Source organism: Zingiber officinale, chromosome 6B (genome assembly GCF_018446385.1).
Source record: "Zingiber officinale cultivar Zhangliang chromosome 6B, Zo_v1.1, whole genome shotgun sequence".
In the NCBI taxonomy this organism is placed as follows: domain Eukaryota; kingdom Viridiplantae; phylum Streptophyta; class Magnoliopsida; order Zingiberales; family Zingiberaceae; genus Zingiber; species Zingiber officinale.
Genome location: NC_055996.1, coordinates 32140666 through 32167035, shown reverse-complemented (window position 1 = coordinate 32167035; position 26370 = coordinate 32140666). Strand labels below are relative to the sequence as shown.

At 39.4% G+C, this 26370-nt stretch overlaps 2 protein-coding genes across 2 annotated transcripts in view; both read right to left on the bottom strand.

Moving 5' to 3' along the window:
• The window catches only part of LOC121990890 (40S ribosomal protein S7-like), a 60479-nt gene extending 36576 nt beyond the window's left edge, over positions 1-23903 (bottom strand). The window contains exons 1-5 of the mRNA XM_042544937.1: positions 23829-23903; positions 23674-23747; positions 23452-23575; positions 23181-23215; positions 21844-21904 (exon numbers count right to left, since the gene is read on the bottom strand). Of these exons, the coding sequence (XP_042400871.1) occupies positions 21844-21904; positions 23181-23215; positions 23452-23575; positions 23674-23747; positions 23829-23903 (369 nt within the window). The remainder of the gene's footprint in view (positions 1-21843; positions 21905-23180; positions 23216-23451; positions 23576-23673; positions 23748-23828) is intronic.
• Positions 23904-24092: 189 nt separating this feature from the next.
• On the bottom strand, positions 24093-24635 carry LOC121990053 (protein argonaute 1D-like). Its single transcript, XM_042544306.1, has 3 exons — positions 24529-24635; positions 24309-24458; positions 24093-24219 (listed from the first exon to the last, which is right to left on the bottom strand). Exons 1-3 carry the CDS (start codon positions 24624-24626, stop codon positions 24150-24152), a joined length of 318 nt encoding a protein of 105 aa, XP_042400240.1. The 5' UTR covers positions 24627-24635; the 3' UTR covers positions 24093-24149.
• Positions 24636-26370: the final 1735 nt, after the last annotated feature.

Sequence of the window (26370 nt, the reverse complement as noted above, 5' to 3'; positions counted from 1 at the left end):
CATTAGTTTTTCTCGGGTGATAGCTAATGGTATAATCATAATCCTTCAGGAACTCCATCCATCTCCTTTGTCGAAGATTAAGTTCCTTCTAGGTGAAAATATATTTGAGACTCTTATGATCAGTGAAAATCTCAAATGTAATGCCGTATAAATGATGTCGCCAAATCTTCAAAGCAAAGATGATGGCAGCTAACTCCAATCATGTACTGGGTAGTTCTTCTCATGCTCCTTCAACTGTCGAGAAGCATAGGAGACTACCCTTCCGTGGTGCATCAGAACAGCGCTTAAACCCCGTAGAGATGCGTCGGTATAGAGCACGAATCCACCCTCTCCAGAAGGTAAAACCAAAACTGGGGTCGACACTAATCTCCGCTTCAGCTCCTGAAAGCTAATCTCGCAATCCTCGGACCACGTGAACTTCACGCCTTTCTTGGTCAGGCGTGTCAGTGACACAACTATGCGGGAGAAACCTTCGACGAAAGGTTTGTAATATCCTGCCAGTCCCAAGGACTGCAGATCTCCTGCACTGATTTCGACTGCTCCCAACGGTAACAACCTCTATCTCTTGTGGAACCACGGTATACTCCTACTGGTGACCGTGTGTCCCAAACATCTCCCATAAGACAATCCAAGTACGCACTACTGATCTTCACATATAGATGTTCTCATCGAAACATCTCTAGAACTATGTGAAGATGGTGTACGTGACTCACCTTGGATCTGAAAGAGATTACAACATTGTCAACAAAGACAATGGAAACCGATCCAACATCCTAGGAATACCAAATCATCGAGTCCATGATAACATCTAGGGCACTATTAGCCTAAATGATAAAATCAAGAACTTATAATGTCCGTAAATCAGATATCCTCAACCATAAGATCCTCGACAATAAACACCAAGTAATAGATCCTCCAGTGTGAGAGCAACGCTCCATCATAAGAAATACCACATAGGTGGGAGCAACGCTCTACCACAAGAAATCCTCAATATGTGGGAGTAACACTCCACTACAAATAATCTATAATATGTATCTGCAATAAATATGGGAGCAATGCTCCGCTACAAGCAATCTGCAATATGTGGGAGCAACGCTCCACCACAAACAATCCATAACAGGTGTGGGAGCAACACTCCACCACAAACAATACATAAGTGCCCAAGGCACCTAACTATCCAGCTAGAGACTGCACGAGATCTCTCTACCACAGATCACTGTGGGTAGCCTAGGGTATAACAACTTAGTAAGCAAATCAAATCCATAGTCAACTCTATCATCATCCTAGTGGGTCGGTCACCCACTAATAGAAGAATTAGTTGACAGGGTAATACAACCAATAACATAATGTAGACACTCCACATTCTACTTTCAACATAGGTAGAATCATCATGATGCTACCAACCATACACCTGGCACACGTGCACACACAACATATGTATGATCGACATAATCCTCTAATTAGTACACACCAAACATACTCACAACATAGGTATAAATCATCGTGATACCTCCAATAATGCATACTGAACTTGTGTGCATATATCAACATAGGTATAATCGACAATACACCTCAAACAACACTCACATGACATATATACACCTATGGCAAGAGTATAATCAACGTAATACTTTCAACAAATCATAATCGACACGAGTGTATACACAGAACAAATATAATGAACAAGATACCTCGAATATTACACCGAACACATCTGCACATATCACAACTCAGATTAAATCGATAAGATACCTCCAATAAAACACTCAAACATAGGTGCACATTTCACAACATAGATTTAATCGACAAAATACCTCTAATAAACCAATCAGACCACTCGGGTATAATCTACTAGAAACCCACAACAATCATAACTGGAAAAATATACACCCACTACATGCAATTAGACCGTCCATCATAACACTATTACAACACACAATAATCATATGTACACACCACATAGATATGCAGAATCAGCATATCTAATCCAATCAACTTGATATTTCCTATGCTACCTTCTATGTTATCTAACTAGGTACATACAGTTTAAAATTAACGTACCCATGGAATAGGATACATCGATCCTCTATAGATTGACCAAATCGACAATGGTATACGGCTAATTCAGTCTTTCCCCACATCAGTATAAGCCATGTACTCAATGTGCTCAAGATATCCAACTAAGCACGAATAACCCAAAGATCAGCATTTTTATAAAATAGAATAAGTCAATCCCCTGCTGATCGGACCAACCAAAACAATGAATCGATGATCGACTGTCTAAATCTAACAAATGTATGTTAATCCTCCGCAATCACAAAAGTATATCGATCTACGTCTACCCAAGTCGACAAACGTAAATCAGTCTTCTACTGACCGATCTAACAAGAGTAAATCAATATTTACTGATGAAATTAACTAAGATAAAATGGTATACTACTGGCTAGGTCAACATGAAGATATAGATACTATCCACTACCCAGCTAATAATAACAGAGGCTGGTATGTGCCTCAATCTGCTAACCAACTAGTAGTAATAGAAGCTAAAAACTACTGGTGTATAATATGAAAAATCACCAGAAATTGTAATCCTTGATCTCTAATAGGGTCGATCATCATCAGTGGCTAACCCCATCACATGTAATATGGCTACAACATCAGACAGATACCAAATACAAATTGCTATTACATGTCATAACTATCATAGTCAACAATGCATATACCAACCAAAAAGGTAGGATGACAATATACCAACATACCTCCTATAACTTGGAGATGTCCTGCCGCTGCCAGGTCCCAAAAACTCGAAAAGTCATATCGAGAAGACTAAAACACGAAATCCGAAACACAAAATATAAGACTCGTAAACTGAGCTCTGATACCAATAAATTGGTATCAGATAAATCTCGAAAATCCAGAACATATAGCAAGTATCGTATACTTGCTCTGATACCACTAAATTGTCACCCCCCGGGGAAGTCCCTATCCGAAGAAATTTCGGCAGAACCTCCCCTATATGGATGAAAATCTAAAACATTTCTACAGACACAATATACACCAGCCACAGGCGGTTGGAACATACACACAACCACGCAGTTTATATGCAGCCTACTCGGTTGATACCACAAAAATACAACCACGCAGTTATATTTAAATCTAACAGCCCACTCGACTGTACCAAAACCAATCACAGCGGAAATCCAATAGACAACACATACATCTATAAACGAAGACTGCTAGCCGGCTAGGCTTACACCACCCAACAACACAACACTCCGGAAACAAAACCGGAACACAAAGCCAAATACACACATTCATCTACCAAACTACAAATAAACAAAAATAGAGACAGGTCTTCTGATATGACGTGGGGACCGATAGGCAGGATACTCCAAGAGACTCCATAAACAACCTGGTACCTAAAAAAGATAGTGTCCACGGGGGTGAGTTCAAAAACTCAGCAGATACCTAGTTGACATGTATAGTAAACTATAAAAAATAGAAATAACTATGGAGTACAGTCTCCTTGACAAAAGCTGGAAATGCACAATAGGAAAGGGCTGAAGAGAACTGTACTCACCAGGGCCTCCTATCAGAATGGTCAGGTCGTAAGACCGAGAGTACCATAAATCCTGTATGCATGTCAAATATATGCATCCATCCAAATGTAGCATATAAGTGCAGCAAACACAATCAGTAAATGCATAAATGCATATGATGCCAATGGCATGGTCACCCCTGACGCCAGTCAGCCATCTCACACACAATGGTGAGACCGAGTGGGTAGAGCTGTGACAACCGTGCACTCTGCCGTCACTACTCCTGATGAGTGACCGAGTGGACGGGATGCTGTCAGAGTACACCTATCCTCCTACCCCAAATCATAAATGGGGGAGCTCAATGCTCTCATCTCCCGGTACACGATGACGGGGAGGAATCTCTGCCGCCTACCACGCTGCATCACACTACCCATGAGCGGACCAACGGAGCCAAACAAAGTCCAACCGCCTGCCGGCTACCATGCTGCTACACTAACCAGCGGAGCCAAACAAAGTAGAACTGTCTGCCGGCTACCACGCTGAGTCACCAGACCAACGGAGCCAAACAGCAGAACTGCCACATACCTGTCTGATATACCACTAACCCATGAGTGGTGGTGTGTACAGATACATGTAACTGGTGATGTGCTCGACAATAATAGAGCAGACTATCGCACAGCATGCAATCATGCGAGATGATGCATGACACTAAATATGGAAATATCCTGAACTAATCCATATATATAAAAATGTGTACCCTAGTATCAATAAGTCAAATCCACAAATCTAGGGTATACAGGGCCGCAATGGCATAAATAAAAACCAAAGTCCTGAACATCATAAGGCAGGGTATGCCACTACCTCTATGAACAAATATATAATCATGTGAGTACTAACATAAAATGTATAATAGGTGAGCTAACAAGCATATAACAGGTATCCGGTAGCGACATATCGAAACAAGGACAAACATAATTGTTACTAAAGGTTATAACCTACTAAACATATCAACATGACATTATCAAAGATAAGTCAAGGTACCCGCCTCCAATAGGAAGGTCCAAATCCAGTCCAAATCTGACGTCGAGATGCTCGTCTCGTGTCAAAGTCCTGTGATACATGGTATCCAGATTTAGCTAATTACATATAAAGAAATTAGCTAAATCAAATCCTCGAGAAGCTAACATAAATCCAGATCCAATCATAAACCCTAATTGGATCACCTAACTCCTCCAAATCAACTCCAATGTATAAATGAAATCACCTCTAATCTTACCTAATTTACCCTCCTCTGTTGAATCACAGCCGGAGTAGTTGCTGCCAGAATGATGCCCGGAGCTAGGTGGAGCCGCTAACCTCCAAATACACACCAAAATTCCCAAACCCTTCTATATAGGTCAATATCCATCATATAGCTTACAATTCCAGTACAGGTCTTGAAATCAAATCCTGCTAATCCAATACCCTGCAAGCTTCACTCCAAATCCAGATTCACAGCTTTCTCTCAGGCGAACTCCACTTGCTACTATGGGGGTGAACCAGCAGAGGACAACAATAGTACTAGGGCATTGATTCAGAGGGGCGGCAACTGAGGAGGATTGCAAACTAGGGCACGAGAAAAACACAAGGACCTGATTCCTTTCTCCTGGCCGGAAGCAACCCCAGCAGAGATGCGCCGGCGAAGAACCTAGGGCATCGGCGACGCGAGGAAGATGAGGATCGGTGAGGCGATGTCACGAAAGGCTAGGGAACGGTGGGAGTGTTGGGTTTTTCGGGCCGCGAAAACCACTTTTTCGCGTCGCGGAGACCCCGAAACCCCAGCCACCGGATCCGTGCAAAGAAAAATAAAATAAAATATGAGTACGAGTTTCTAAACCTTGATCTATAGTAGATCTACAAAGGAAAACAAAGAATATACCCTTGATGCACGCCCTACGTGAATCCCGCTCGTCCAATGGTGCCGGATCTCAAGGTTGTCAAAGTAGACAACCCTCTAGAAGTATCCACACGAACACAAGAAGGAGATCACCAAACTAAAGTGTGCTAGCACCTTAGTTAGGTTCGGCAAGATGAGGAGAGGGAGAGAAGAAAATGGATCAAGGAAGAAGAAGATGGAATGAATGAGAATAATTCCCAAAATGAAACTTATTCATCCCATTGATGTGGCCGTCCACATTAAGAGCATGTGTAACTCCCATGGAATGCCAAGAGTCACAACTCTTGGTAACTCCCATGAGGTGGCATCCCACTTAAGCAACCATGATGATGTGGAGCATCATCATTGGCCCACTCAATGCCAACTCACCAATGAGGTGGCATAAAGTCAAGTCAAACTTGACTCTTCATCTTCTTCCCAAGTCAAATCAAACTTGACTTAATCTCTCTCATGGTTGATCTAATCCAACCATTTAATTCAAGCCAATTTAATATAATGAATCTAATTCATTTAATTAAATTGATTCAATGAGTCATAATCTAAATTAGACTCATTGAACACAAGAATCAACTTGAGTCCAACTCAATTAGGCCAATTAGGATTACTCTTAATTCAATTTGATTCATCAAATGAATCTAATCCTCTTGGTTTATCATATGAACCTAATCTCCATCTAATTATCCTTAGTGTGTGACCCTATAGGTTCTTGTAACGTTGGCAATGCCCCTAAACCCATTTAGGAGCATAAGTAATGAGCGGTATCTAGGAACACATCATTACTACCCAATGTTACAAGAATGTTGAGATCCAACATCACCTTGTGACTACTAATTGTGACTCCTCACAATATATGACAAGTGCCCTTCTATCCTAGACATCTAGATTGATCAATGTGAGGCATAGACCGTGTCATCCTCTGATCAATCTAAATCTTGAACTCCAAGTAGACTCACTAAATCAAATGAGCTCAATATCTCATATTGACTCATTTGGGCATGGCCATGCACTTCGTGGTCTCACTCTATCAAGAATATCGATGTCGCTCCCGTCATATAGGAGGGATAGATCCCATCTACATCACTCACATCCCTCTGCATAATTCGTTACATACTCAGTAATCGCCTTTATAGTCCACCCAATTACGGGTGACGTTTGACGAAACCAAAGTACATAACTCCTTATGTAGGGATCCATGGTGACTTCAGGTCTAAGGACTAATAGTCATACTAATAGCCACATGAGAAAGTATATGACACTCATATAAGGATCCATGATACTTTCTCATGGCGGGTCATTCAGTATACATTCTCCAATGCATACCCATGTGTCAACTTGATATCTCTATATCCAACATGTGAATCTTGCTTGGAAGGAAAAATGAACAAAAGACCTTTTAAGGCCAAGGGTATAGAGCCAAAGATGTGTTAGAATTGGTTCATTCTGATTTGTGTGGTCCTATGTCTATCCAGGCAAGAGGTGGTTATGAATACTTCGTCTCCTTTATAGACGATTATTCAAGATACGGATACATTTACCTGATGCACCGCAAGTCTGAATGCTTTGACAAGTTCAAAGAATATAGGGCTGATGTGGAGAAACATCTTGGTAAAAGTATCAAGACACTACGGTCTGACCGTGATGGCGAATACCTCTTTGGAGAGTTTAGGAATTACTTATCAGAAGTCAGGATTCAATCCCGATTGACTGCACCTGGTACACCCCAGTAGAATGGTGTGGCAGAACGAAGAAATATGACTCTTATGGAAATGGTTAGATCGATGATGAGTTATTCAGAATTACCAAATTCGTTTAGGGGATATGCTTTATAAACAGCAGTGTACATTCTGAATATGGTACCTTCTAAAACAGTTCCTTCTACTCCCATGGAATTATAGAATGGGCGTAATCCTAGTCTGAATCATATCCGGATATGGGGTAGTCCAGCACATGTGCTGAAGGGAGATACTGACATGTTGGAATCACGTACAGAAGTTTGTCTGTTTGTAGGATATACTAAGGGAACGAAAGGTGGTTTGTTTTATAATCCTAAAAATCAGAAGATCATTGTTAGCACCAATGCTCGATTTTTAGAAGAAGATTATGTAATGAACCATAAGCCCATGAGTGAAATAGTTCTAAAATAAATTAGAGAGGACACGTCTATTTCAGTACCAATAGTACAAGATGAAGTACCACAAGAGACTGCAACACGTGTCACACATGATACACAACCACAGACGTTGCCTCGTCGTAGTGGGAGGGTTGTAAGGCAACCTGAGAGATTCTTATTTTTGGGAGAGACTTCGAACTTGATCCCGGGTAAACTTGAACCCGATCCCCGGACATATGTTGAAGCACTCTAAGATATAGATGCAGTATCTTAGCAAAAGGCAATGAATTCTGAAATAGAGTCTATGTACTCTAATAAGGTCTGGGAGCTTGTAGAACCACCTGATGGTGTAAATGCCGTTGGATGCAAATGGATCTACAAAAGGAAAAGAGGGACAGATGGGAAGGTAGAAACCTTCAAAGCAAGGCTTGTTGCGAAAGGGTGTACTCAGAAAGAGGGAATCGACTATGAGGAGACTTTTTTGCCAGTAGCCATGCTTAAGTCTATCCGGATACTCTTGTCCATTGCTGCTCATATGGATTATGAGATTTGGCAAATGGATGTCAAGACAGCTTTCCTTAACGGAAGTCTTGAAGAAGACATCCATATGAAGCAACCAGAAGGGTTCATTGAAAAAGGCAAAGAGCATCTAGTTTGTAAGCTTAATCTGTCCATTTACGGATTGAAGCAAGCTTCAAGATCTTGGAACATCCGGTTTATCGAAATAATCCAGTCATATGGATTTATTCAATGTCCGGATGAGTCTTGTGTATATAAGAAGTGTAACGGAACGTGGTGGTATTTCTTGTATTATACGTAGATGATATTTTGTTAATTGACAACAATGTCACGGTATTATCGGACGTAAGGGTGTGGTTGTCCAAACAATTTGATATGAAGGACTTAGGAGAATGTGCACATATTCTTGGGATCAAAGTTATAAGGGATCGTAAGAAAAGAATGTTGTGCCTATCCCAAGCTTCATATATAGATACGATCCTTGCTCGTTTTAGCATGCAGAACTCCAAGAAAGGTTTCTTACCTTTTAGGCATGGAGTAGCCTTATCTAAAGAGATGTCTCCAGAGACATCAAAGGAGATGGAGGAAATTAAGGCAGTCCCTTATGCTTCGGCTGTAGGAAGCCTTATGTATGCAATGCTGTATACGAGGCATGATATCTGTTTTACCGTGGGCATGGTCAGCATATATCAGAGTAACCCTGGACAAGGACATTGGACTGCGGTAAAGCATATATTGAAGTACCTGAGAAGGACTAGAGATTATATGTTAGTTTACCAAGTAGACACGTTACTCCCTGTGGGTTACACGGATTCGGAATTCCAATCAGATAGGGACAATAGTAAGTCAACATCAGGCTATGTGTTTACTCTAGGAGGTGGAGCCATTGCATGGAAGAGTGTTAAGCAGAAATGCGTCTCGGACTCAACCATGGAAGCTGAGTATGTCGCAGCCTTTGAGGCAGCCAAAGAATCTGTATGGCTCAGGAACTCTCTAATGGACTTAGATGTGATTCCTGGTTTTCCCAAGATCATCACAATTTATTGTGATAATAGTGGTGCAGTTACAAACTCGAAGGAACCACGAGCTCATAAGGTAAGTAAACATATTGAGCGCAAGTACCACCTGATACGAGACATCGTCAATTGAGGAGAAGTTGTCGTCGCCAAGATTGCATCTGAAGATAACCTAGCAGATCCATTCACAAAGGCCCTTCCGGCGAAATGTTTTGATCGGCATGTGAAGGGGATGGGAATCAGATGTAAGGCAATAGATATGGCAGCTTAGTCATTTAGTATAAGTGGGAGATTGTTGGAGTGTATACTAAAAGCCTAGCTTTTGTAAACATTTATTTGTTAAAATAAAAGAATCACATTGGTCAATATCTGCATTTAATTAACTATAATTGTTCAATTAATTTATATAGTAGACAACATGGAGTGTGGTGTCACACTTAGAAGATCATGTTGTCGGTTCTCTATAAACAGTTGCTCGCGACTAAGATAGAAAGGAACAAACTATCAGTATAGTCGTAGTATAATTAAGTATTAGTTTATCTTGACTAATAAATTACACTGATACACTTTAAGTGTATTGAGTAGGATCATTTAGGTATGTTCTTTTTGTACTGACTTAGTAAAAGAACTAGACCTTAGTTATTATGGAAGTGTGCGCTCTTAATCCTAATATAATAACAAGCACATATATTTAATATTTATTTCTTTGACTTATCAAAGGCTGAGGTTTAGCTCGATAAATCAATATGCCCGATAAGTTGGGAAATGATATTACTTATAGAGTGTGTTGTTGGTTATAGAAGGAATCTGTGTCCTAGTTATCTAGGTTGAGAATGTCCCCAAGAGGAGCTCATAAGGATTGCCATGTTAAACCCTACAGGTGGACCTAGTCCTACATGACAATAAAGTTAAGTGGTACTACTTTTGGAGCCAGATATTAATTAAGTGAGTTGTCAGTAACTTACTTAATTAGTGGACATTCGTAATCTTAAACACAGGGAGACTAACACACTCATGATAAGAAGGAGCCCATAATGTAATTTGGGATTGGTGCGGTAGTACGGTAATAACTCTCTAGTGGAATTAGTTATTATCGATGAACTTGAGTTGTGTGTTCGGGGCGAACACGGGATACTCAAGCTCGTTGGAAGGCCAAAACCAATTTCTCCTCTAGGTCCCTGTCGTAGCCTTATTATAGCCTCAAGTCCATCCAAATGTAAGGCTCTTCTTGGTGTCCAAGAAGTGGGCCGGTCCAATGCTTGGTGACCAAGCAAGTGTCGGCTACAACCTCTCCTATAGGGGCCGGCCCTTTGCTTGGTGACCAAGCATGAAGGGGCCGGCCACAATAATTCAAAAAGGGAGGGTTCTTTTGAATTTTTAAAATCTTCTCTTTGTAGAAACTATAAGTTTTAAAAGAGAGATTTTAATTTTTAAAACATTCAATATTTGAATTAGGCCACATGTTTAAATAGAGAGTTTAAAAGATTTTAAAACTTTCCTTTTTTAACCATTCTCATGGTTTAAGAAAAAAAAAGGAAAAGAAGTTTTAAAATTTAAATTTTCTATCACCATGTTAAAAAAGGAAATGTTATAAGAGAGGTTTTAAATTTTAAAACATGGTTTTAATTTTTAGAACTTTCCTTTTTTAACTCTTACTTTAGGAAAGAGAGCTTGTAAAATTTTATAAGAATTTTTCTTATAAAATTTTATATTAAAAATATTTATTTCTTTCTCTTGTGGGGGCCGACCAACCTTGCTTGGTGCCCAAGCAAGGTGGCCGGCCATATTAAAATAATAAAATCATCATCCAATTAATTTTGGTGATTGATTCAATCAAGAGGAAAGAAAAGGGAAAATAAAAGGGAAAAGGAAAAATTAGAGGAAGATTTTAATTTTTGTAAAAATCCTTCCCTTATTTGCCTTGGGAAAGTAATATAAAAGAAGGGGTGAGGAGGCCTTATGTTACAACAATTCTTATTCTCTTGTTTGGAGACCTTGGTGGTCGGCCCTCTCCCTTTCTTCTCTCTTTTCCCTTTTGCTCTCTTCTCCTTGTGGTGGTGGTGGTGGCCAGATTTTACAAGAAGAGGAAGGAGGCTTTTGGGTGGTATTCATCTTGGAGGATCGTCACCCACACGACGTCTAAGGCGAGGCGAGGAATACGGCAGAAGATCTCGAGGTCATTAGCATACAAAGAGAAGGTATAATTAGCAATTGTTTTCTGCATCATGCTAGTTTTTCTCTTTGTAAGAATTCTAAATACAAGAGGCAATTAGATCTAGTTTTTTTCGAATTTATTTTTCGAGTTTGTGTTTTCTTCTTTTTCAAACTTGTGATTTGATTGTTCCTTTTGGTTAACCTAGAGTTATTTATGGAAACAAATATTAGCTTTCTTTAAAAGACTTTGCCTAGGCGGTGGTTGTTGCTCCCATATCCAAGTAGGCCATGTGCCTCGCCATACAGTCCTGGAAGCCAATTTTGAAAATTAATATTTATGGAATTAATAACCTAGGTAGATTTGAATCAATAGTGTTAAGTTCTGCTTGCGATTCAAATCTAAACCATTAAGAACAGATAAGTTAAATTTGGAATCAATGATGTTAAGTTCCGTCTGCGATTCCTAATTTAACTTCTAAAGAACATAATATGTTATTTAAGAAAAGGTTCGACACTTGTACAAAAAAATTGTGTACAGTGGAACTGGTACGTTTTCCTAGGATTAACCAACAATTGGTATCAGAGCTAGGGTTTGCCTCTGTGTATTTTTAGAATTCAAATAGGTTATGCACATGTCATACATAATTTAGGCAGGAAAATAGTTGGATATGCTAACTCTTTGGTTGTAGGCTCCAACTATTATGGCTTATTGATATTATGTGTGATTGGACCCTTGGACATGTCAAGGGCATTATTTGTGTGCATGATTGTATGTATAAAATACTGCAGGAGCTGTATTATTTTTAGAATTTTATTTTTCGATCTAGATTACATGTACATTCCCTCGAGGAATATAGGATCGATATATGTAAAATTCTATTCTTGTCGCGAATCAGATTCTTGCGAGGCGTGGTACTTTTGGAGCACCAGAGGCATAGCGGAATAAGAAGCAAGATGGATGCAACGACTCGACCCGATGGCGGTGGCTAAAGATGGTAGCAGATAGGGTTGGATCATCTCACTTGGTTACCAAGATTCATAAACTCTAGTACTTATGGCTGGAGGTCTAGATTTCGAATCCTGGGGGAGGCAAAAATCCACTGGCCAGGGGTGGAAAGTCCTAGTGAGTAACGGCACGACCGACGGTCGACGGTCGATGACCTGAGGGTCGCCAAATGGGTCGGGTTGTTACAATAAAAAAGGTGTCTTTTTATTGTAACGACCCAGCCCTTTGGCCTCTTGGGCGACCCTTGTGGCTGTCCAACTGGCGGCCCTTATGTCTTCGGCCCATTTGGTGACCTCTCATGTCATCGACAGACGACCCTTGGCCGTGTCGTTACTCACTAGGAGCCAAGAGAGCGTCGCTGACTTGGCTACCAGGATTCATAAACTCTAATACTTAAGCCTGGAGGTTTAGAGTTCGAATCCTGGGGGAGGCAAAAATCCAGTGGCCAGGGGTGGAAAGTCCTAGTGAGTAACGACACGGCCAAGGGTCGTCGGTCGACGACATGAGAGGTCGCCAAATGGGCCAACGACATAAGGGCCGCCAGTTAGGCCGCCACAAGGGCCGCCCAAGAGGCCAAAGGGCCGGGTCGTTACAGAGCATACTGAAGACAGTGATGGAAAATACCATAATAGTTGGAAAATTAATTTCCAAATTTATTACTTTTATTTACTGTGAGTTTTATATGCATGTGATGTATGCTAGAATAGGTTAAAAATCCTCATTTTTAAATAACTAAGTGGGAGAGAGATTTTAATAAATCCCATGGTCTCCATTACTGGTTTGTAAGTGATGCAACAAGCCTTCGTGTTGGCTCTGAGTGCCTCCCTCCACAACGGATGGGTTTGTTACGGATCACTAGATCAAACTTCCTTTTATGGATGGTTATAGGAAATTATTTAGGAGCGTGTGATCTTCTCCAACTGAAGAGGCACAATCCTATTTAATGGACTTAGTATCAAGTAATGGTATACACTTAGACGCATTCAATAGTATCCTCCCCAACGGAGTCACTGCTATTATCTTGTGTGATCAAAGTGAAACCAACTATTAATTTTATTTGTCATAAAGTTAGGATGACAAGATAATAAAATTAATGGGTCACACCCTCCTATTACAAATGATGAATTTGTATACGTCCACACTAACGTGGCATGCAATATTCACGGTGATTTGAGGTGTTGGTTAATTTAAAATTGTATTGTTTGAGGAATCAATATTATTCTAAATTTAGAAGTCTTGGCCAAAGTTTATTTTTGTGATTTTTAGGATGACTTTCAACCCACTAGCCATTATACTGAAAGAGAATAAACTTACTGGTCCCAACTATATTGATTGGAAAAGAAACCTGGACATTGTTCTTACTGCTGAAAGCTATAAGTTTGTACTGACTGAGGCTTTCCCTGATACACCTGACGGTGACTCTACCCAGAGGAGATTGAGTATCATAAGAAATGAGTAAAAGCTGATGAGATGGTGCGGTGTTACATTTTGGCATCTATGTCAAATGTATTGTAACATCAACATCAAGATTTACCAATAGCTTATGATATAATGAACAATATCAAAGAACTCTTTGGGCACCAGAGTCGGACTGCTAGGCAAGAGGCAATGAGAAAGCTAATGACAACCACCATGTCTGAGGGGACACCCGTAACAAACCATATCCTCAAAATCATGGCTTATTTGAATGAAATACAAGTCCTTGGAGGAGAAATTGATGGGGAAACCCAGGTCGATATAATTCTCCAAACGCTACCCAGAAGTTTTGAGTAGTTCCGCTTGAACTATAACATGAACAAAAGAGAGTATACGTTGGCGGAACTTCTAACAGAACTACAGGCAGCAGAAGGAATATTTCGTCACAGTTCTCAGATTCACTATGCTGAAAATGGTTCTACTTCTAACTCAAAAGGCAAGAAGAAGAAGAAACAGGTCTTTTCAGTAAAGAAGGTGAATAAAACTCAAGAGTACAGGACAGAAAGCTGGAATGAAGAAGCCGAAGGGCAAGTGCTTCATCTGCAAGCAGTCTGGACATTGGAAAGTGGACTGTCCTCGTAGGAACCAGAACAATAAAGGTATATCTCATACTCTAGTAGTTGAAACATGTTTAGCAGTGTTATCTACCAGCACCTGGTGTGTAGATACGGGAGTCACTGATCATGTCTGCAATTCTTTGCTGGGGTTCCAGGAAACCCGCCGACTATTTGATGGAGAGATAACTGTCTACATGGACAATGCAACTAAGGTGGCGGCTGTTGCAGTGGGAGACGTTTACTTATCTTTTGATAAAAAATAGAAATTTGATTTTAAGAAATTATCTTTTTGTACCCAGTTTTAGAAAGAATTTAATTTCAGTTTCTGAACTATATTTGGATGGATATTTAGTTTCCTTTAGTAACAATGTCGTTATAAATAGAAATAAGGTGATTATCTGTTCTGGTGTATTGGTTGGCAATTTATACACTTTAAATCCAATTTCTCCCACAAAGCAAAATATGGAAATTAATAACACATCTTCTAACTCTAATAAGAGAAAAGAACCATCAGAGATGAACCAAACGTATCTTTGGCATCTAAGGCTTGAACATATTAACTTAAGTAGGATTCAAAGGCTTGTAGCCGATGGACTCTTGGGTTCATTAGAGTTGGAAAACTTTCCAACATGTGAATCTTGCTTAGAAGGAAAAATGACCAAAAGACCTTTTAAGGCCAAGGGGTATAGAGCCAAAGATGCATTAGAACTGGTTCATTCTGATTTGTGTGGTCCTATGTCTATCTAGGCAAGAGGTGGTTATGAATACTTTGTCTCCTTTATAGACGATTATAAAAGATATTGATACATTTACCTGATGCGCCGCAAGTCTGAATGCTTTGACAAGTTCAAAGAATATAGGGCTGATGTGGAGAAACGTCTTGGTAAAAGTATCAAGACACTACGGTCAGACCGTGGTGGCGAATACCTCTTTGGAGAGTTTAGGAATTACTTATCAGAAGTCAGGATTCAATCCCAATTGACTGCACCTGGTACACCCCAGCAGAATGGTGTGGCAGAACGAAGGAATGAGACTCTTATGGAAATGGTTAGATCGATGATGAGTTATTCAGAATTACCAAATTCGTTCTGGGGATATGCTTTAGAAACAGCAGTGTACATTCTGAATATGGTACCTTCTAAAATAGTTCCTTCTACTCCCATGGAATTATGGAATGAGCGTAAGCCTAGTCTGAATCATATCCGGATATGGGGTAGTCTAGCAAATGTGCTAAATGGAGATACTGACAAGTTGGAATCACGTACAGAAGTTTGTTTGTTTGTAGGATATCCTAAGGGAACGAAAGGTGGTTTGTTTTATAATCCTAAAAATTAGAAGATCATTGTTAGCACCAATGCTCGATTTTTAAAAGAAGATTATGTAATGAACCATAAGCCCATGAGTGAAATAGTTCTAGAAGAAATTAGAGAGGACACGTCTACTTCAGTACCAACAGTACAAGATGAATTACCACAAGAGACTGCAACACGTGTCACACATAATACACAACCACAGACGTTGCCTCGTCGTAGTGGGAGGGTTGTAAGGCAACCTGAGAGATTCATGTTTTTGGGAGAGACTTCGGACTTGATCCCGGGTAAACATGAACCTGATCACTGGACATATGATGAAGCACTCCAAGATATAGATGCAGTCTCTTGGCAAAAGGCAATGAATTCTGAAATAGAGTCTATGTACTCTAATAAGGTCTGGGAGCTTGTAGAACCACCTGATGGTGTAAAAGTTGTTGGATGCAAGTGGATCTACAAAAGGAAATGAGGGACAGATGGGAAGGTAAAAACCTTCAAAGCAAGGCTTGTTGCGAAAGGGTATACTCAGAAAGAGGGAATCGACTATGAGGAGACTTTTTCGCCGGTAGCCATGCTTAAGTCTATCCGGATACTCTTGTCCATTGCTGCTCATATGGATTATGAGATTTGGCAAATGGATGTCAAGAAAGCTTTCCTTAATGGAAGTCTTGAAGAAAACATCCATATGAAGCAACAAGAAGGGTTCATTGAAAAAGGCAAAGAGCATCTAGTGTACAAGCTTAATCTGTCCATTTACGGATTGAAGCAAGCTTCAAGATCTTGGAACATCCGGTTTAACGAAGTAATCCAGTCATATGGATTTATTCAGTGTCCAGATGAGTCTTGTGTATACAAGAAGTGTAACACTAACGTGGTGGTATTTCTTGTATTATACGTAGATGATATTTTGTTAATTGGCAACAATATCAAGGTATTATCGGACGTAAGGGTATAGTTGTCCAAACAATTTGATATGAAGGACTTAGGAGAATTTGCACACATTCTTGGGATCAAAGTTATAAGGGATCGTAAGAAAAGAATGTTGTGCCTATCCCAAGCTTCTTATATAGATACGGTCCTTGCTCGTTTTAGCATGCAGAACTCCAAGAAAAGTTTCTTACCTTTTAGGCATGGAGTAGCGTTATCTAAAGAGATGTCTCCGAAGACATCAAAGGAGATGGAGGAAATGAAGGCAGTCCCTTATGCTTCGGCTGTAGGAAGCCTTTTGTATGCAATGCTGTGTACGAGACCTGATATCTGTTTTACCGTGGGAATGGTCAGCAGATATCAGAGTAACCCTGGACAAGGACATTGGACTGCGGTAAAACATATATTGAAGTACTTGAGAAGGACTAGAGATTATATGCTAGTTTACTAAGCAGACGAGTTGCTCCATGTGGGTTACACGGATTCAGACTTCCAATCAGATAGGGACAATAGTAAGTCAACATCAGGCTATGTGTTTACTCTAGGAGGTGGAGCCATTGCTTGAAGGAGTGTTAAGCAGAAATGCGTGTCGGACTCAACCATGGAAGCTGAGTATGTGGCAGCCTCTGAGGCAGCCAAAGAAGCTGTTTGGCTCAGGAACTTTTTAATGGACTTAGATGTGGTTCTTGGTTTTCCTAAGATCATCACAATTTATTGTGATAATAGCGGTGCAGTTGCAAACTCGAAGGAACCACGAGCTCATAAGGCAAGTAAACATATTGAGCGCAAGTACCACCTGATACGAGACATCGTCAAGCGAGGAGAAGTTGTCGTCGCCAAGATTGCATCAGAAGATAACCTAGCAGATCCTTTCACAAAGGTTGTTCCGGCGAAAGCTTTTGATCGGCATGTGGAGGGGATAGGAATCAGATGTAAGGCAACAGATATGACAGCTTAGTCTTTTTGTATAAGTGGGAGATTATTGGAGTATATACTAAAAGCCTAGCTTTTGTAAACATTTATTTGTTAAAATAAAAGAATCACATTGCTCAATATCTGCATTTATTTAAATGTAATTATTCAATTAATTTATACAGTAGACAATTGGAGTGTGTTGTCACACTCAGATGATCATGTTGTCGGTTCTCTATAAACAGTTGCTCGCGACTAAGATAGAAAGGAACAAACTATCAGTATAGTCGTAGTGTAATTAAGTATTAGTTTATCTTGACTAATAAATTACACTGATACACTTTAAGTGTATTGAGTAGGATCATTTAGGTATGTTCTTTTTGTACTGACTTAGTAAAAGAACTAGACCTTAGTTATAATGGAAGTGTGTGCTATTATCCTAATATATTAACAAGCACATATATTTAATATTTATTTCTTTGACTTATCAAAGGGTGAGGTTTAGCTCGATAAATCAATATGGCCTATAAGTTGGGAAATGATATTACTTATAGTGTGTGTTGTTGATTATAGAAGGAATCTGTGTCCTAGTTATCTAGGTTGAGAATGTCCCCAAGAGGAGCTCATAAGGATTGCCATGTTAAACCCTGCAGGTGAACCTAGTCTGACATGACAATAAAGTTGAGTGTTACTACTCTTGGAGCTAGATATTAATTAAGTGAGTTGTCAGTAACTTACTTAATTAGTGAACATTCATAATTTTCAACACAGGGAGACTAACACACTCATGATAAAAGGAGCCGATAATGTAATTTGAGATTGGTGCGGTAATGCGGTAATAACTCGATAGTGGAATGAGTTATTATCGATGAATTTGAGTTGTGTGTTCGGGGCGAACACGGGATACTCAAGCTCATCGGAAGGCCAAAACCAATTTCTCCTCTAGGTCCCTGTCGTAGCCTCATTATAGCCTCAAGTCCATCCAAATGTAAGGCTTTTCTTGGTGTCCAAGAAGTGGGTCAGTCCAATGCTTGGTTACCAAGCAAGGGCCGGCCACATCCTCTCCTATAGGGGTCGGCCCTTTGCTTGGTGACCAAACATGAAGGGGCCGACCACAATAATTCAAAAAAGGAGGATTGTTTTGAATTTTTAATATCTTCTCTTTATATAAAACTATAAGTTTTTAAAGAGAGATTTTAATTTTTAAAACTTTCCTTATTTGAATTAGGCCACATGTTTAAATAGAGAGTTTAAAAGATTTTAAAACTTTCCTTTTTTAACCATCCTCATGGTTTAAGAAAAAAAAGGAAAAGAAGTTTTAAAATTTAAATTTTCTATCACCATGTTAAAAAAGAAAATTTTATAAGAGAAGTTTTAAATTTTAAAACATGGTTTTAATTTTTAGAACTTTCCTTTTTTAACTCTTACTTTAGGAAAGAGAGCTTGTAAAATTTTATAAGAATTTTTCTTGTAAAATTTTATATTAAAAATATTTATTTCTTTCTCTTGTGGGGGCCTGCCTACCTTGATTGGAGCCCAAGCAAGGTGGCCGGCCATATTAATATAATAAAATCATCATCCTATTAATTTTGGTGATTGATTCAATCAAGAGGAAAGAAAAGGAAAAATAAAAGGGAAAAGGAAAAATTAGAGGAAGATTTTAATTTTTGTAAAAATTCTACCCTTATTTGCCTTGGGCAAGTAATATAAAAGAAGGGGTGAGGAGGCCTTATGTTACAAAAATTCTTATTCTCTTGTTTGGAGACCTTGGTGGCCGGTCCTCTCCCTTTCTTCTCTCTTTTCCCTTTTGCTCTCTTCTCCTTGTGGTGGTGGTGGTGACCGGATTTTACAAGAAGAGGAAGGAGGCTTTTGGGTGATATTAATCTTGGAGGATCGTCGCCCACACGACGTCCAAGGCGAGACGAGGAATACGGCAGAAGATCTCGAGGTCATTAGCATACAAAGAGAAGGTATATTTAGCATTTGTTTTCCGCATCATGCTAGTTTTTCTCTTTGTAAGAATTCTAAATACAAGAGGCAATTAGATTTAGTTTTTTTCGAATTTATTTTTCACGTTTGTATTTTCTTCTTTTTCGAACTTGTAATTCGATTGTTCCTTTTGGTTAACCTAGAGTTATTTAAGGAAATAAATATTAGCTTTCCTTAAACGGCTTTACCTAGGCAGTGGTGGTTGCTCTCATATCCAAGAAGGTCATGTGCCTCGCCATGCAGTCCTGGAAGCCAATTTTAGAAATTAATATTTATGGAATTAATAACCTAGGTAGATTTGAATCAATAGTGTTAAGTTTCGCTTGCGATTCAAATCTAAACCATTAAGAACAGATAAGTTAAATTTGGAATCAATGATGTTAAGTTCCGTCTGCGATTCCTAATTTAACTTCTAAAGAACACAATAGGTTATTTAAGAAAAGATTCGACACTTGTACAAAAAAATTTTGTACAGTGGAACCGGTACGTTTTCCTAGGATTAACCAACAGTTTCGACCCGTGCAGCCCCTTCCTAGTCCTCGACACATATGTCTTTCATAGCAGTTGATATGGGTTAGGTTTTGTGGGTCCTCGATAAGGAAAGGAAAGGAGTTAATAAAACCAAGGAGATAGGCTGATATCGACCGGGATATACCTCGAAGGAGGTTTGCTAATCTCGGTCGGAATAGGCCCTAAAGGAGATAGGCTAATATCGGCCGAGATATACCTCCATGAGAGGTAAGTCTATATCGACCGAAATATGCTTCCAAGAAGGAAAATATATATACCTCAAAGGAGGTAGGCTAATATCGGCCGGTACATACCTCAATAAGAGATAAGTCTATATCGACCGAAATATACTTCCTAGAAGGAAGACCTATATACCTCAAAGGAGGTAGGCTAATATCGGCCGGTACATACCTTAATAAGAAGTAAATCTATATCGATCGAAATATACTTCCCAGAAGGAAGATCTATATATCTCAAAGGAGGTAGGCTAATATCGGCCGGGATATGCCTTCAAGGGGGAAAGATCCATATCACTAGGCGTAAACCTCAGAGGAGGTAGGCTAATATCGGTCGGTACATACCTCAATAAGAAGTAAGTCTATATCGACCGAAATATGCTTCCCAGAAGAAAGATCTATATACCTCAAAGGAGGTAGGCTAATATTGGCCGGTACATACCTCAATAAGAAGTAAGTCTATATCGACCGAAATATACTTCCCAGAAGGAAGATCTATATACCTCAAAGGAGGTAGGCTGATATCGGCCGGTACATACCTCAATAAGAAGTAAGTCTATATCGATCGAAATATACTTCCCAGAAGGAAGATCTATATACCTCAAAGGAGGTAGGCTAATATCGGTCGGGATATGCCTTCAAGGGGAAAAGATCCATATCACTTGGCGTAAACCTCAGAGGAGGTAGGCTAATATCGGCCGGTACATACCTCAATAAGAAGTAAGTCTATATCGACCGAAATATGCTTCCCAGAAGGAAGATCTATATACCTTAAAGGAGGTAGACTAATATTGGCCGGTACATACCTAAATAAGAAGTAAGTCTATATCGACCGAAATATGCTTCCCATGAGGAAGATCTATATACCTCAAAGGAGGTAAGCTAATATCGGTCGGTACATACCTCAATAAGAAGTAAGTCTATATCGACCGAAATATACTTCCCAGAAGGAAGATCTATATACCTCAAAGGAGTTAGTCGCTACAACAAAAACATTAAAAGACAACGGTTAAAAACTATTGTCATAGGCCCTTTAAACCCGTTGTAACTGACACTGTTGTTAAATGTGCGGTAAAAGACAACGGTTTAAAACCGATGTCTTTGATCACATTAGACAACAGTCATGTAACGGATTTAAAGTGTTGTCTTTTAATACCAAAGACAACAGTTCTGCAACAGTATAAAACCGTTGTAATTGTCAGTTTTGCAAAAATTTGATCGCAGATATACTTTTAACAACATATACACTGTTGTCTTTCTTCAAAATTTAGTTTAAAACCATTGTCTTAGAATACTTTTCACAACGGTTAAAAATCGTTGTCTTTGTACATTCAGTTGCATGCCTATATATGTACTTTTCACAAGGGTTAAAACCATGGCCATTGCACACAAACTGGTACAACGTAACATTTATACATTCACAAAAATAGTTTTCAACATATATACATTCGATTAGTTGTCTTTAATTTATATATACATCTTGTCTCAAACAAAAACCGGTACATGTGTACATTCACTTAAGTTTATAAACAATTCTATACAATTACTACAAGCTATCCAAACATGACCACAAGTAGTATCCAATCATGACAACCACAAAAGATGAAACCACAAAATTAAGTTTATAAGACCACAACCATACAAACCCAGCAATTTCTCCCTGGTTCTTTTTCTGCATACCCAGCTTGCAAACCCAGCAATTTCTCCCTGTTATGAAAATAAAATATAGTTAAAGCCATAGAAAAAAAAGAATGGCCAAATAAGCACAAGAAACGTTGCCGCTTCACAATTTCATGAGTAGTGAAGCAAGTGAGCACGAAAAAAGTTTATGAAACTGGTTCATATGGCTGTTCCAACCCTTCAAATTCATTTCTTTTGTTAGTTCAAGGCTAATTGTACAAAGTTGGACAAATAGTACAGCAGATAAGTTAAAGAAATAAAGTAATTGAATTAAATCATCTTGTGCATGAAATAGAGCAAAAGTGTGCAGTGGACAAGGACTGAAACCAGGATTGGCAAAAACGTCTTAGCAAGCAGATGAAGTTGAATCTAACACATACCAAGTACACATGAGCTATACATAATCTAATATGATAACACCACCCTGCTTAAGTCAAGGTGAAGCCTTACATGGAATAAACCAACAATCCCTGTAGCTAGTAACAGCAAATAAAGGAGGGCAGAATACATTGGGAAGAAAAAAGCAGTCAGATCAGAGCAACTCTTGGTAAGTCTAGATAGTTTGTGTATCTTGCATATAGTGATTGCTAAATTGGTTTGGTTTGGTTTGCCATAAGTAAGTCGAAACAACTATGTGAATGAACTTGGTCATTGTGATTCTCAACAAAGTGTAAGTTATTTCCATCCAACTTTAACCCATTCCGGCCATTCATCATGTCCAACAAATTGCAAATTCCAAATATTTTCAATTTTGTTTGATTGAGAAACCATTTTCATTCCCAAAGAAAACAAGAATCTCAATACTATTAATTAAATTGGTCTTGCTCCTGCATTTTCCCCATGTATTATCATGTTCATAAATCAGGTAACTGCTCAAAATATTTATCTAGCTCACCTCCTTTACGTGTAAATCCTAATCTGCAGAAAACTGTCCATTAAGAAAGGAAACAATTCATGATGCTCAAAGTTAATCAGTTCATCATAATCTGACAAGTGTGTTAGTCCTACAGAAATGTGTTTACCAGCAAATGATATATATGTTTGAACATCTCAAAATCTTAAGATGTTGAAAAACATTTCACGCATTCCAGTATAAGAATAATGGAATATAGCCTAGAATGAGCATTTCATAAGATGTAATAATCATTAGAAGGGAAAGACAAGCATAGCTGAAAATGGATTCCAAAGAAGCAAGAAGTGGCTTCTTACTAAAGATAATGAACTTATATAAACTTTAGCTAAAACAAGGTAATGAACTTACATAAACTTGAACGCACCTATTCATAAATATGATCTTGTATACATTCTACCAACTCCAATCGCACCAATAGAATTGGCCTGTCGGCATTGAATGGAATAATGAAAGTTTGCAAATACATTTAAATCTCACCAACAAATGTTTGCAATAGCGACATACAAGCTAAATGGCTACCAGTCAAAAGTGTATATATTAGTTTTCAATGTCAAATCTTATAGTTAGTCAATTTGACATAAACATCTTCAATTAATAGACTTAACTGCAATCAAAGACTTGCACACAATTAATTGAAATGAAGTGTTTTAATACTATTTACCTTCCCACTGAACTTCTTTTCCAGTTCTCTAACCAGCCTAACATGAATCTTTTTGTAGGCTTTTCGCAGCCTGTATGGAATGTGAATAACAACAGCTTTCCTATTGCCAGGCATATCGATTTGCCTATACCAAAACCATAAAACTTAAATAAAATAAGCATTATCTGTAAATTCACAAAACAAAATTTGGAAACGCCAACATGATTGACATAACAAACTTACACTGCTGAATTAATGTAAAGATCCTTCAAGTCACTCTTCAACTCCTGGTTCGCATTCTCCAGATCAAAGAATGCCTTCTATGAATATGAACAGTTCAATTGGGATCTCAACCAAAATATCAGAACAATGCGATGTGAAAGATGAAGGCAACTAGCCTGAGCCACAGTGTCTTCCAACTCAGTCGGTTCTGCACCCTTATCCTTTAGGATCTTCTTGCTCGTGGTAAACATTTTTCCTAATACTTACTAGGTCTGCAAAAGAATGAAATCCGAGATAATTTGAAACTTTATTATTCTCAACCCAATTACATTTAAACATTGGAACTTGAAACTTTTGATAATGGAATATAGCCTAGATGAATTGATAGTTTCCTCAAAACAGATAAACCAAAGAACACTTCCAGCAAGACTTACCTTTGTTCAAAGACAAGCCCATTTGTGTTGGTCGAAGGCTTTGATAGTAGCCCCTCCAGCATTCTAAGCCTTTCCAATGGGTGCCCGATGCCCAAAGCTCGGGGAAAAGAAGGACCGTGCTACCGAAGTATACCTGAAGCAGAACAAGTTGCAACGAAAATAATATTAACAATAATATAGTACTTGAGAAAATTGTACAGAAATAAAAGGAAACAGAAGTACTTGGTAGATGGAGACTCCCTAAGAACAATATCAAGGGCTTGAATGACTTCTTGAGGTGCCTCAATCTGTCGACCAGCTAAAAACTCCTTCAGGTTGTGTATGCTTGTGTTTCCAGCAAGCTTAATAATCACTCTAAAATCCTTGGCCTTCCTGAAGAAGAGGAAAACCACACGATTTTAACAGATACGGTCAGCATAAAGCTTCAGTTGAGAAACAGTACCTTCCATCATTTTCAGGCAGTGAAACCGTGAACTCCTTTGACTCAAAAGGAAAAGTACCAGCCATATACAGGCTCTTCCTTCCATCATAAGCTGGCATTCTCCTTCCCAAAGGCTTTATCCTTATGCACCTTGACAAGATCAGAGATGATTTTTCTATTGGTAGCTCTGGACACTGATTCGGGCACTATACTCACCTACAAGTTCAGAACAAGGTATTCTCCATCAAATGGGAAGAATGATGCATAATGAAAGAGAAACATAGAAACTTACATCATAGTGGAAAAGAGTATTGTCGGCAATCTCGACAAGGAAATGGTTAGCCCTAATTAAGCACGGCCTTCCGACGGTGCCGAAATCCAGCCGAGCCAGATGCCTCAAACCCTTGCTAGAGGCCGGAGGCGGCGCCGGCTGAGGAGTCTGCTCCTTCGTGGGCTCGGCGATGTGAGATGCCGGAGTTCTTCGCCGATAGAAGAGGACGAAGGCGAATCTGCTGCTGTGGCTGGTGGCGAAGGACGGTACGATGCGGACGGAGTCATCGACGATTCCTGAGAGTGAGGAGCCGGAGCATACCCACCCCTTCCTCCGCCACCACGCGATCTGCCGTCATCAACAGGACCCCAACCACCCCATCCACCACCACGACGACCACCTCCATATGCTCCTTGTTCGCCGGACATTGCGAGAGACAGGCTCCTATGGGAGAAGGAATAACAACAAACCAAAAGATGCTGGTGAGAGTCTCCGAGAGAGGTTTAGCCAGAGAGGAGTTTTGAGGAGAGGGGTTCGTGCAAAGGGGTGGAAGGCAAAAACGTGTGAGGAGTGGAGAAGATTATGTGAGGAGATCGGGAAGAGGAGATTGTGTGAGGAGAGGGAACGTGAAGAGATCGCGGGATGAGGAGAGGAGAAAGACACAGTTGCCTAGGGTTCCCGAAGACTAAGGGAGGGAAAACACGCGCCAAAATATATTTCGGAGAGGGGAAGACATTAAACCAGGGCAATGGAACAAAAGAATTAGGTTTACAACGGTTTAAAAACCGTTGTAAAATGTGTAATCCTCTAAAAAATGCGCTTAAAAACAACGGTTTTAGGAAATCGTTGTAAAATGTGTTGTTGATTATAAAACAATTCGCTCAACGACAACGGTTTTTACAAAAACCGTTGTCTTTTGTTTTTCTTTAGAGCTAAAAGACAACGGTTTTGTCAAAAATCGTTGTCTTTTGTCAAATTAACAACAGTTCCCTAAAAAACCGTTGTCTTTATAGTGTTGTCTTTTAACAAATTTGTTGTAGTGGTCTAATATCGGCTGGTACATACCTCAATGAGATGTAAGTCTATATCGACCGAAATATGCTCCCCAGAAGGAAGATCTATATACCTCAAAGGAGGTAGGCTAATATCGGCCGGTACATACCTTAATAAGAAGTAAGTCTATATCGACCGAAATATACTTCCGAGAAGGAAGATCTATATACCTCAAAGGAGGTAGGCTAATATCGGTCGGGATTTGCCTTCAAGGGGGAAAGATCCATATCACTTGGCGTAAACCTCAGAGGAGGTAGGCTAATATCGTTCGGGACTTACCTTAATAAGAAGTAACTCTATATTGACCGAAATATACTTCCCAGGATGAAGATCTATATACCTCAAAGGAGGTAGGCTAATATCGGTTGGGATATACTTCTGAAGCACGTAGAATAGTATCGATCGCGACATGCCCTGATGAAGGAAGGTTAATATCAGCCAGGTCGACCAACACCTTGGAGAAATACTTGATAAAATATGGCCTATTGCTAGGTAGGATTAATAACATAGATGGGCGTGGGCAGAAGCCTCATAAGGAA

Bases quoted from the DNA above. Each gene is read 5' to 3' on its own strand.
- LOC121990053 (XM_042544306.1), bottom strand. From the start codon at position 24,626: ATGCCAGCTTATGATGGAAGGAAGAGCCTGTATATGGCTGGTACTTTT. The intron at 24,459-24,528 runs GTACTGTTTCTC...CCTCTTCTTCAG, and splicing joins CTGCCTGAAAATGATGGAAG to GAAGGCCAAGGATTTTAGAG. The intron at 24,220-24,308 runs GTACTTCTGTTT...GTTCTGCTTCAG, and splicing joins AGGGAGTCTCCATCTACCAA to GTATACTTCGGTAGCACGGT.